Genomic DNA, 13,809 nt, shown 5'->3' on the forward strand with positions numbered 1-13,809 from the left:
TTATTTTTATTCTACTTAATAGATTTAATATTCAAGTATGCTTTGGAATATTAAATGCAGTTTTTGTGTGTGCAATAAATACAGTCGCTGTTTAATTATAAGTAGATTTTAAAAATAAAATAATTATATATAAAATTTTAAACTAAATATAAAATTTTGTATAATGTTTTAAACTGGAGATACTATTTTTTCTTTAATTTATTTTATAAGCAATATTTTTTTTTTTTTTTTGTTTTTGTTTTAAAGAAAAACAATTTCACCATGGAAGTAACGATGATGCTAAATTTTGAAGTTTTCTATCACGTGAAATCATTGTATGGAATTCTAACTGATACTTAAAAGTCTAGTGGAAGCAGCCAATTTTTCTATTAGTATTCAATCTAATTTGATCAAGATATAACGCAATCATTGGTTTTTATGAAGCATCAATTTAAAAGATCGTAAAGTTTTGCGAACTAATTAACCAACCGGAAATGAATCCCATAAAACTGATGCTCACTTCCGTTCTTTTTAATAAATTCAATTCAGCGCTTGTGCATACCATACTGAAGTCTCCGGATGCTTTGCGGATGTTGGAGTAAATTTTTATGAACCCCATAATGAAGCCACTTTTGTAGGAAATAACTACATAGGTTGATCTTAAAAATCTCTAACATTGATCATGATTTTTTTTTATCTGTATGAATGTTTGGTCCGGATTACTTTTGGATATTCCAGATAGCATAAATCCAATAAAAGCAAATATTAAAAAAATCTTTATATAAAATTCCGAAATTAAAAACTTTATAATCACATTCGTAGTGATTAGAAAAAGCAAATAGGTAAAAAAAACTAACACAAAAAATGAAAAAAAAAAAAAAAAAACAGCTAAAGCTAAATAATTTTTAAAAAAATGTTTTATTTTATAAATTAGCTGATACTCCCAGCGTTGCTTTGATTTAAGATATTTTCATGCATAAAAATTTTAATGTAAGTGTTATGTTTGCATAAAATATTTTAACACACAAAATCGTTTATCGTCTGAAACGTTTAATTGAAATGGAAATGTCAATTGAACCAAAAGATTTTTAAAAATGATCAACAGTTAATTTTCATAACAAGTTATTAATATTTATTACGTAAGTATTTCAAATTTTGTTCCTAAGTAAAATAAAGGTTTTAAAGAATGTTTTGTGACGGTTATTTATATTGTTTTTATTAATATTTCATTTATAAAAACATAAAAAATAAACCCAGCCAATATTTGTTCCTGATATAAATTGATAATCGTCTTTGAAACTTTTCTTTTAAAAGCAGACGATAACAAATCTTATTAAGTATTCTTGTTCTTCAACAATAAAAAATATTATGACAAAATGTGCATTGTATTGAATGCCAAAATGAGTATAGTATTATAAGAAGAAGACGTGGAGCATACATTTTCACAATGATTTTTATTTATATTAAAATTTTTCTTTGGTCTGTGTGAGTAAGTAAATTTCTCACAACATAACATTTTATGTTTATACGAACAAGGGAATAAAGTTGCACGAATCAGGCAACGTGACAAGTTATTCATTCGTTTAAATCCGCCCGTAACGTTCTGGATGATGAATAAGATACGCTCGTTACCATAGAAACTGTGTTTGTTTAGCGTTAATATCATCCATCTGCTACATAAAACGTTTGAGTCTTTAATGAGCTGCTTGTAGAAATCTCAGCAAAGACGCGGTGAATAAAATATGATTCAGAAACTTCTTGTTAACATAAATTTATTCAAAGGATAATATTTATTATTTAACCAAGAAAATACGTAAAAGAAAACTAATATTTCTGGAAGAAAATAAATAGATTTTCTTTTTCCCCTTTACAAATTAATTATAAGTCTTACATAAATCACGAAATTGTGATTGTTGCTGTATGATTCAAATTTTAATTTCATTTCAAGCGAGATTCATTTCTAGGTCGGATATAAAGAGAGAATATAAACTTCTCGCGTTCAGTGTAGAATAGTTAAAAGAATATTTATAATGTTCGTTAATATACGGTATCATTATTTCATCAACTGTTATGTTATTTATTGTTATTTTAAGTGTTTTTTTAATTTATACAGATAATTATTGTAACTTGTAATCACTTTTTCTCATAGAACATATAGATAGAGCAAATGGTGTAATAATAATAAAAAGAAATTAAAACTCGAGATTTTGACAAATTTTGATATTTTAGATTTCATAAACAATAAATTCACATTTTTTTGAGTTTATGTGTCTGTAAACAAACATATCAATTTGTCTGTTTGTCTACATATGTCTTGGAATTTTAATATCTCAATAACACAACGAACTAAATGGTTAAAATATGGCATGAAGATTCTTCTTTTTGTATGTGTGTAGATCAATATCAAATTTTGGATCAAAAGCGTCAAAGGAAAAATTATATTTTTTGAAATAATTATTCAATTTTTTCCACTATAAATGTACACAAAAAAGCTCTAGTTTTACAGTTATCATTCTAGAGCTAAACATACATTTATCTATAATAATAATGAAGATGAATATGTAAGTGTTTGTGCATGCGTATATTGGTGCTCTATAGGCCAGACCGTTTCCACATCATTCTGAAATATTATCTAATCAACTCTACACCATTTCTGTAATCAACACGGTGATGAGAACCAACCACTATGCTTGAAGCTTCGCACCTCCATTTTTGAGGTACCCAGGGGCGATAATTATAAATAATTATATATATGTATAATTATTTATATTATAAGTATAAATAATTATAAGTATTCTGGTAATACTTTTAAACGTTGAAATGTAGTATGCATTAAATGATAAATAAATTAAAAAGTATTGTTATGTTCTATATGTATTTTCAGAGTATGAATATTGTGTGCTTTCATGTGGATTCTACATTCTTCTAAATTTTTATAAATTTAAAATAAATAAATAAAATGGCGTGTAACATAATTTTCAATAATGATAATTAATTCTTTCAGCTTCAAAATAAAAATTTCGTTAATATAACTGTTTATTACTTGAAAACGAAAACTTACTTATTTTATTACATCACATGGAATTCTGTCTATTTACCCAAAAAACTATTTTTCTATTTACCCTTCAGCAAATTACGAAATTCTTTAAAACAAACTTATCACTGACTATTTTACTTTACATAATGTCCATCTTTCTGCAACCTATGGCTTGTTACTCCAAATCCATGACTTCTTTCCATTAGAAATGAAACCATTTTTTTTCAAAAAATACATCCTTCATTCACTATTTAAGAATCTCTTTTTAAGGCCATTCTTTACAACAATTATCATGGACAGTGAAATCGTCTGCATGACATCAACTGGCGAACATGCACGACTTCTGAATCATCTCTGCGTTACCTGTGGATGACACAAAATGCCATGTACCCTTGACCTCACCCTCATTCTCCTCCGGAATGAAATTCCATGAATTAAATAAATAAATAAAAAGAATTTCAGCCATTTACATTTTCTCCAGAGCACTCTAGTTATTCTTATTTTTATGTTTCCGGGCGTTGATACATTCTGAAGCTACGGAAATGCTGAATTATTATTATTATTATTTTGAAAAAAATGGGTGGAATGTCTTGTAAATAATTTTTAATATCCTATTAAATGATTGTTTTCCTATTTCCGGGCGTCAATATCGTCTGCTACTTCACGGATGGTTATTATTTGTGCAAAATTTAAAAATCTTTGGCATGAGTTATTAACCGTTTTCTTGTTGGTAGAATGAATTTTAGCAAAAATACTTTACATTCTTTTTGACCTTTAAAAAAATAATTCTTTCTTGAGAGCTTTGAAATTCTTTTTAATTTTTTCTTTTCTTAATGTTGCTTTTATTTCAGATAAAAAGAACATTAAGAAAATCGAATCTCGAATGTAAAAGATTTCGTATTAAAATATCTCCATCATTGGCAAGTCAAAAGTGATCAAAATCGCCGGTAATTTCGTTTCCATTCGATGCGAAATTTTATGATGCTAATGTCAGAATGTTTGGCTATACTGTACCAAATTACGTATCTAATTCTTATGAGAAAGAATGCTGTTAACATTAAAATTTGTCTAAGAATATATTATATTTAATTAAGAATATTTTACTATAGTAAATTAATTTCTAAATATTGAAAAAGATAGAATTATATATTTTTTGGGAAAAATGGATAAACAATAGATACTGAACGATTTCCGAATTCTAATTTGACAAATTATTTTCTAATCGAGCAGAAAATAACTTATTTTCTACAAATTTTTAATACTTAAAAAACTTGGAGATTATAAAATGAATTTTGATCGTCAATTATCAATACTGATAATTGAATTAGCCCTATTTTATCACTTTAAAAATAATCTAATTGATTCTGAAATTAAAGAGTAAAACAAAAAACTTTTGAAATTATTACTTTTTATTTGCAACAAAAGAGTAAAAAAAAAAAAAAAAAAAAAAAAAGCTAAATGAATAATTCCACTTTTTCTTTAGCATTAAGAACAAGGGCAGATACTTGTCAATCATGATCTCTTGCTATGTCTGCTAGCACAAAACGAGTTTTTAGGAATCTGGTCAAATCTTTGCTAATGAATTCGACGGAAGAAAAAGATTTTTTTTTTTTTTTTTAAATGTTAGAAGCCAGGTGTGATACAAACAAAAATAAAACAAGTAATGTCGGTTTTCGCAAAAGATTCTTCTTCCGACGATGACGTCATAACACTCGGAATTGGAACGAGCATGCGTCAGCTGAGTGGCTGCATTGGTCAGCGGATTTTTTTTCGTCTACCATTTCACTTTCTCTGTCTATGTAGATGGGTTTTTCGCTACTACGAGAAATAGCTATGCCACAAGAAATGGTGTTCATTCAAAACTTTATGAGTCAATAATTACGTCATTACTTGTAACTCAAACATTTTAAAAAGATGTTTGTATTATTTTCTTCATAACATTTGTTCACATTTATGACATAACTGGCAAAGGATGAGTAGTCTATACCTGTAATTCATTGCATTCATTGCGCATAAATAGTTGTGGTAGACCCAACTTCAGGTAACCTCTTATTGAAAGAATTTAGTTAATCTTTCCTCGCAAGATTTTTAAAAATAATTTTTCAATAAAAACTGTTAAACTTTATAAAAATAAGCAAAAGAAATGCCTAAATAATAATTTTATAATATAATTTTGATTTTACATTCTTGATTGAAAACATTAAAATTTTCATTACTTTAATGAAGAAATTAAGTTGATTTTAATTACATTCGGATATTAATCGATACTGTTACTAATAATATTATAATATTGAACATCAATAGAAAAGGAAATTATCCAACATAATTTTTTTTTAAAATAAAAAATTTAGCAGAGAAAAAATGAAAATCATGGGAAAATGTATGGTAAATCTGTAATCTAATTTCTCCAATTTTATTCAATTCTTCGAATCAAAATTCTGAGAATGTAAGTGGATATTTTTAAGGTACTTTCATATTTACGAATACCTTACGACATGAGTTTCATAAGTACGAGTATATTACATCCATATTTTTTAAGGTACTTCATTTAAGTTTCATATTACGAGTCAAAAAGGAAAAATACTTGATGGAACAAAACGGACACACTTCCATGAGGAACAAAAACAAATAGCTCTATCATATACTAAATTAAGTTAATGCGATTAAAACGTAAAAAATAATTATTCAGTTTTAAATATACTTTTTCTTTGGGTTGAGATATTTTCTATTAACGCAAAGTGAAATAATAGGTTTAGCATAAAACTTTAGGAACTATCTGAGAGTGCATATTTTCAAACAGGTTAAAAATTTTATTGTACACTCAGTAATTCAATACGAATTTATATTTTTTAATAATTATTTTTTACATAGAAAACATTACACACGAAAATGTGAAATTTTCATTTTTTGTAAACCAATATTTTACAGATGATACAAAAAAGAGAAGGTTTTAAAAATATTTGATTTGAAACAAATTTTAAATTCTCTACTCAATCTAATTTACTTTATGCAAAATGATTTAATGTCTGAAAACTATATTCAAGAACTACTTACACCAATCCGTTAGCCGCAGCAGGTAAGTACCCGTTTTTCCTTGGACACCTTTGAACTTTTGAACATTGGCATCATCATGCCACCACTCTTCGCGGCTGTACCTAAAAGAAAAGAATCATTAAATGAATTTATATTCTTTTAAGTATATCATAAATTGTTAATCAATATACAGAATGTCAAGAATGTCCTTCTGAAAAAATTCCGGGACTCAAATTTACTAATTGATTACTATTTGATTTTGTCGACCATTTGGGAATTTTGTTTGTGTATTATTTCAGTTAAATTTCTGATGCATAACTTTACGATTTTCTCAATATATTTTTTCGCATCGAATTGAGATAAAATAATAAAGCCATGTTATTTTATAGCTTTACACTTGTTCTGCATTTGCATGTGCGCATGAACCTCCCTAACAAAATCGGGTAAAATCCTAGATGGGCCCACCTCTTGGCGACTTATTTGAAATCTCGCCAAGTTGACTACTAATTGAATATTTGTTATTATTATTATTTTTCAATTAAAAAACGATACTTGAAGGCCAGAAATATAATAAATATAATAAATAAATAAAAATTAAAAAAATAAATAAAAAATACTAAAAAATAAAATAAAAAAATCCTTCTAGGTTGATTATTTATTAATAAAATAAAATAATAAATAACTAATAATAAAATAAAATAATAAATAAATGAAAATAAGAATAAAAAATAAATTAATAAAAAATAAATATAAAAAAACCCCTTCTAGGTTGCCACATTGGCGACGTTATCGCCACTCGTTTGGCGAGAATTCAAAAAGACGCCAAGTGGTGGGCTGTGCTAGGATTCACCCCAAAATCGTATAATAGATTATTGCCATTAAAAACTTGAATGTTTGGATAATCTGTTTCAAAGTGAACATTCTTTTTTTGTTAAAGTGATTTCACTTTCTGATTTCTTTTGTAAACTATGTATGTGTGTAAATATTAAACAGGATCTTTCTTTCTTATTTCTTAACAGTGGAAGAAAATCGTTCGATTAAATATCTGTTGAAACAATAGGAAGGCTTTAATTTCATTGCCACAATGAAATCACTTGTAGAAAATCAGGCAAAAAACATTTTTTTAACTGTCACATTTCGAGAAAAAAATGCATGGCAATTTAATGGTATCATAAAAAGTTAATTTTTTGAATCTTAAAATAATGTAAAAATGAATGGTATTTTGTACGATGATATTTTAAGGAGTCATGGCGGAAAATTAAAACATCCCATTTAGTTTTTTTTAATTAGTAAAATTCTAAATGAAATTTTTAAAAATTATTTATTTATTTAATTAATTATTTTATATTTCTATATAATAAAATCTTATATAATAAATAATATTTATGAAATATTTTTTAGAAATTTATTATTTTTTTATAATGTATTATATATAATAAATAAATGCCTTTTATTTTTAAGTCTCAAGATTTTTTAACTAATAATTATGATTAATTTTTTAAGAACTTTAATACTTTATTTTTTAATATGCTAAAAATACCTTAAGGCATATATATTTTTACAAAGTACCGAAAAAGAATTAAAATAAATCATTAACATTTTTATTAAGTTAAAAATCTTATATTATTATAATAATAATATTAAAAATCTTATATTATTATAATTATATTATTATAATATTAAGGCCAAAAAATGTCCAAATCCGTTACTCGTTTTCTTGTAGATCGTCAGCTATTTTTGACGATAAGAAAAGAATCGATTAATCATTGCTAGCAGCAACTCAGCGGCATGTTGAAAAATTAAGGTGGTAGGTGTGGCATGATTGCTTGTTGATTCAAAGTCATGCTTACTGTATAACTGTCTCAGTATTGTCTTTTTTTAATTCTGTAACCAAGTTACCTTGAATTAAAGATATTAATACATTATAAATAAAAGAATAAAATATGGATCTTGCCAAGGAAAATTAATAAGGAAAAGTCGTAACACAAACAAAAATTTCCGTAAAAATGCAAGGACTGGGAAAATTATTTGCATAGAATGGGTTTAATAACAATAGCATGCATAATCTGCTGAAATATATAATATATTGATGGCGAAGGCAAGTGCGTTTGATTTAACATTGGAATGATTTTTTTTCTTTGATTTCGTACTCAATTTTTATATTGCTAAAAAGTTCTACCAGGTACAGAAAAAGATAAAACTGGTCAAAATCGAATAATCTGGAAGAATCTGCTTTAAAATATAGATAATTTTGAGCTTATTTATACTTTTTGCATACATATCTACAAATCAGATGAAAGGGTATGTGTGTATATGTTCCTGTGCATGCAGATGCTATACAGGCCAGACTATCTGACATAGAGTAACCAAATTTGGTACATTTATACCTGGGAAATAGAAATAATCATTTAGCAGCGATTCTTAAAATATTTTCATTAGAATTTTAATTAATTAAAAATTAAGCTGAATTTTGGTCTTTTTCCCCACAATAATTTCCGAAAATATTACTACACAAAAATGGCTTCTCACCATTTCAAAATTTAAAAAAATAATATTTTAATGATATTAATTTAATAATCATAACAATTTTTACTAAATTTTAACGATTTTTTAAAAATATTTTTTAACCTAATTATTGACAATAATTTGCATTATTGTCATGAAATTCAGATTACTTTCATAGTTTCATAAAATATTTAATCTCGTGATTCTTTTTTCTTTTGTTGTTGTTAAAAGGTAAAGAAAAATGATTTTGTGTTTATATTAGTGTAGTTTTCAAAACAAATAAAACCACCTAGTGTAATCTTTTCTACCTTTATCTCGCGCCCTCTAATATAGGTGTTACCCCAAAGAACGCCTTATATCGCATTGGTGTACAAAAGATACGAAATATTAACCTTTAGTGTGAATTTAGCATTTTTGTTGAATCTATCGTGTGATCCTTAGCGAGTTTCTTGGCGATTATTCTGTGATTCTTGGTGAGTGTTTTGTCGATTATCGTGTGATCCTTGGCGAGTTTTTTTGGCACGCGTTTACTAATATTTTAAAACCAAATTTGTATATTATATTTGTTTTGTTATCGATTGAAGGAAAGAAAAAAAACACTTTTGGCATAGAACTACACGTTGTCACAAAATCCCCTACCAAGTTTGATATTGCGTTATATTTAAGTCATTGCGTTGAGCTATCGCATTTACATGTTTCTAAAAATACAGACGGTCAAACCTTTGTTGTATTTGATTCAAAATTTGACGGATGTCAACAGTATAGATGTTAAATCTGTGTACCGAATTTTATATAACCAGTTCTTTTCGCATTATAGTCATCGGATTAACTTATATTCCAACAGCCGGACAGACAGAAATCCTGAAATCGAATTTTGCTCAAAATTTGAAAGATATTTGCAAATTTGGTGAAAAGGCCGTATATCGAATTTCATCCGTATATCTCAAACCGCTTTTGAGTTATCTTTGTCATAGACAGACAGATACATACATCCCTCCCCATGACTTCAACTGACGAAATAAGAGGAAGAATTGGTAGAAGGGAATGTATTCTTTATATTTACAAATAAGCCGAAATGTCTCCGCCTTCCGTTTTGTAAACAGGAAATTTTTGAATAATAGTGTCCCAAAATTATCGTCTGAAATATCAAAAACATGAAATAAAAAGTAATGGACACAAAATTTTGTAGAAAAAGATAACATTGCATTTATTTGTTTGTATGGGCGCTATAAAAATTTGATTACAATGCATTTGATTTTTTTTCTCTGCACCTCTCCAGTCAAGTTTTGTAGAAGTATTATTAAACCAAAACTTCTAAAATTCGAAAAAAAAAAAAAAAAAAAAAAAGAAAAAAAAAGGGGGATGTACAAGACTGAACGATAATTTTTATTTTCAAGGGTTGATGTGCCTAATAAGGCCACGAGTTTATCTTCACGTTAATACAATAAATAAATAAAAATATCCGTAACCGAATGCCCAATATATGGAAACACAATTTTCTACTAGCATCCGCACTTCAAACTGCAGACGATTCGGCCGGAACCTTCTCATCATCACAACAATGTAACATTCAAAACCATGACGGAAATTTCTTTAATGAAGGCTGTGAACTTTATATTCTCATCTCATTTAATGCGAAAAAATCAATTTCTTACTCCCTTTCCATCACACAAAATTCACCATTAGAAAGAATCGTCTGCGCGCTTCATCGACATCGCGTAACGGGTCCTCGAAATCCTTCTTGACCCGGACCCGTTAAAACCAACTAACCCATTCGCACCAAGAATGAGCAATCATTGGTGGATGTGTCACGGGGTTAAAGCTATCGTGTGCGAATCGACACGATAGTCATATTCTGAGTGGTGCACGCTCTAAGAATGTTCTTCGTGGTGTGGGATCATTATTATTCCATCTGCGGTCAGAAGGTCGCGACCGTCAGCTAGAGACATTCATTTCAGGAAAAAAAAAAGGGGGGGGGGATTGTAGATTTCTTTGTACAGCAACAGAAGATTGGGGCTACTTAAATATTCATAAGATGTTTGGTGCCTTTTTTTGCATTGTTGTCGCCAAACACCGAACCGACATCGGCACAATAATTCATTTTTTCGGAGAGAAAGAGGGAGGAAAATCTACTTTCTAAAAAAAAATATTTTCCAGCGAGGTTTTCTATTTTTAGTTCTTTTTTATAAAGGAGTTAAAAGGGCTATTAAATGGAGTCATTTTAGAATAGACCACCTTCATATAACAACGTTTATTGTGTAATATCCAACTTTTTAACTAATTAGACTATTTTTGTTATCTAATATTAAATAAGTAAGAAAGTTACTAGCCGCCTTCGGCGACCAGGACTTCACTCACGATATTAATAGAATTAATTGAATCACGTCATCATATCATACGTCATCTTATATTTTATCACATCAGATGAATGAATAATTTTAAATTACACTTTCAATAAAAACATGAAACATTCTGGTTAGTTCGCTATACATGCTAAGTGACAAAACTAACTGCCGAATGAAATTGACGAAAGCAGCCCTATTGTTGAGGTTGGGGGGGTTGCATCAAGGTTTTATTTTGTTATATGCCTAGAAAATAAAAGGCGGTGGTGTGCGTGCGTGGGGAGGACAAGCTTTCATATATATATGATGATTGATTGATGTTATATTTAAACGCCGTGAGTTTTCAAGTGAAATGAAAAAAGGTGAAATCGCTACAGTTATTAGAACTGCGGTTTGTATTGTGATTTTTTTTCTATACATAATATAGAATGAAGTAGTGTTTTTGAAACATCCATCGAAAATCGGTGTTGCTTTTTAATCTTGCTATATATCTCAAAACTGTAGGATATTTGAGGGCAGGCAACCATTGATGACGCATCTAGGGGACCAAGAATTTCAAATGAAGTAAAAAATTTCGAAATCGGCACTGTGGTCATGGTTGAGGAATTCTATCGTATTTTGTCGCTATATAAAATATACAGTTATGTTTTGAAACAATAGAAGAAAGGCATCCATTGATCTAGAGATAATAAGCTTTCATATAAAGCAGAGCCAAATGGGAATCATACTTGGGAAGGGACGACTAGTTCTTTGATTTTTTTTCCTTTATTATTTTAAATACATAGAATGAAAAAAGTCACTATATCTATGTCAGAGTCACATGACAGAAGTAATTACGCATGTGATATAGCATATAATCACGCATTACTTTACATTCTTCTGTGACGTCATGTCTTTTTTCTTAGTATATGTGCAGTGGATCTCAAAATGATACTGAAAGGGAATGTTTGTGTCATGTGAGTATGGACTGATTTTTAGCCTTGATTTTAAGTCTGATTTTAGCCCTCTTGAATTTTAGTCTGATATTTGTAATCTTGATTTTTAGTCTGATATTTGTAATCTTGATTTTTAGTCTGATTTTAGCCCCATTGAATTTTAGTCTGATATTTGTCATCTTGATTTTTAGTCTGATTTTAGCCCCATTGAAATTTAGTCTGATATTTGTCATCTTGATTTTTAGTCTGATTTTAGCCCCCTTGAATTTTAGTCTGATATTTGTCCTCTTGATTTTTAGTCTGATTTTAAGTCTGATTTTAGCCCCCTTGAATTTTAGTCTGATATTTGTCATCTTGATTTTTAGTCTGATTTTAAGTCTGATTTTAGCCCCCTTGAATTTTAGTCTGATATTTGTCATCTTGATTTTTAGTCTGATTTTAGCCCCATTGAATTTTAGTCTGATATTTGTCATCTTGATTTTTAGTCTGATTTTAGTCACTTTGATTTTTAGTCTCATTTTAGTCACTTTGATATTAAGTCTGATTTTAGTCACTTTGATTTTTAGTCTCGTTTTAGTCACCTTGATATTAAGTCTGATTTTAGCCACCTTGAATTTTAGTCTGATTTTAGACACCTTGAATTTTAGTCTGATATTAGCCATCTTGATTTTTAATCATTGACACCATTACGTACAGATAAAGACAAGTGAGGTTACTGATTATAAATACTAAGAACATAAAAATTTAAAATATTACTGTGAACTGCAAAGTCGTTCAAAAATTTGTTCTTAAAATAATTCACCCATCATTTTCAAACAAAATCATGCTTTACCAATAAATGGCAGGACTTCTACACCTATAAGCAATAATACACACTGAAAGCAAATATTTAACGTACAAATACTTTAATATTAGCAACCTCTTTATTACTCGTAAAAAATAACGTTAAAAGTTAAACACACAAAGTTAAATTTTATTAAGTAATAGCGTATTCCAAAAATAATTTTTATGACTTTTTCGATTCACGTGAATTCGGTTCACGTGATATATTTTAGAGCCTCGTGCTGGCTCATAAAAATGGGAGTTCATCGTATTAGAAATTTGACGATCAACTAAGAAAAGATGGTGCGTTCCAAAACAGTAGACAAAGCAGTCTATTGACGCACATCCTATAGCACCAGTTATATTTTCATGATGTTGGCCGATATTCTCAATGTTTGGCGATATCGTGAAAATATCGTAACAGTATTTTAGGGTATTTTGTGCTCATAGTGCCACGTGAAGCCTGCCAAATGCACTTAATAGTTTGATTTTGGAATCAATTGCGTATATTGCAGGAATTAAAAAAAAAGATACGACACTATTGCACAACGACACCTCTGTAATTGTAAGACAACATTGTGTTAGATAAGATATACAAGTACGGTTGTTATGTGCTTACCGACATCAATTGAACCGACTCAATTGAGTTTTTGAATAGGATTCACTTTTAAATAACTATAAAGACAGTGGCATGAGAAAAGAAAAAAAGAAAAAAAGGTCTCCGGAGAATTTTTCTTTTTCCTTACTTGTCGTCATCATGGTATTACAAGTTTAAACGGTACGTGCGATATAATAACTTTTTATATCATTTAAACAAGTAATATATACAGGTTGGCCATAATTAAACTGACAGTGCTCACAGTGTTCTGTAGCGCGATCTATTTGCGAGAATGACGACACATTTTGTAGGAAGATTAAACAAGACAGGGGACGAAGAATTCCGCGAAAAAAAAAAAAACTAGTTCTAAAAGTTACCGCTAGGGGAATATGTGGCGCTGTGTAATAGAAAATAGAGTGTTAACAAATGCAAATCAATACGGAAATAAAATTACCTTTTATTTTGCACATTTGCTGATTTAGTTCAAGTGCAATATGGCAACACTTTTAAAAAAGTAAAAAAATTACATAAACACCGATAAAGTCTCTTTATCTGCAA

At 28.6% G+C, this 13,809-nt stretch overlaps 1 protein-coding gene across 2 annotated transcripts in view; it reads right to left on the reverse strand.

The window, feature by feature from the left end:
- Positions 1-13,809, reverse strand: part of LOC129974954 (uncharacterized) — a 215,544-nt gene that overhangs the window by 31,843 nt on the left and 169,892 nt on the right. For both annotated transcript variants that reach the window (XM_056087772.1, XM_056087773.1), the window contains one exon: positions 6,071-6,171. In XM_056087772.1, coding sequence (XP_055943747.1) covers positions 6,071-6,171 — 101 coding nt within the window. The remainder of the gene's footprint in view (positions 1-6,070; positions 6,172-13,809) is intronic.

This window comes from Argiope bruennichi, chromosome 7 (genome assembly GCF_947563725.1).
Source record: "Argiope bruennichi chromosome 7, qqArgBrue1.1, whole genome shotgun sequence".
NCBI lineage: Eukaryota > Metazoa > Arthropoda > Arachnida > Araneae > Araneidae > Argiope > Argiope bruennichi.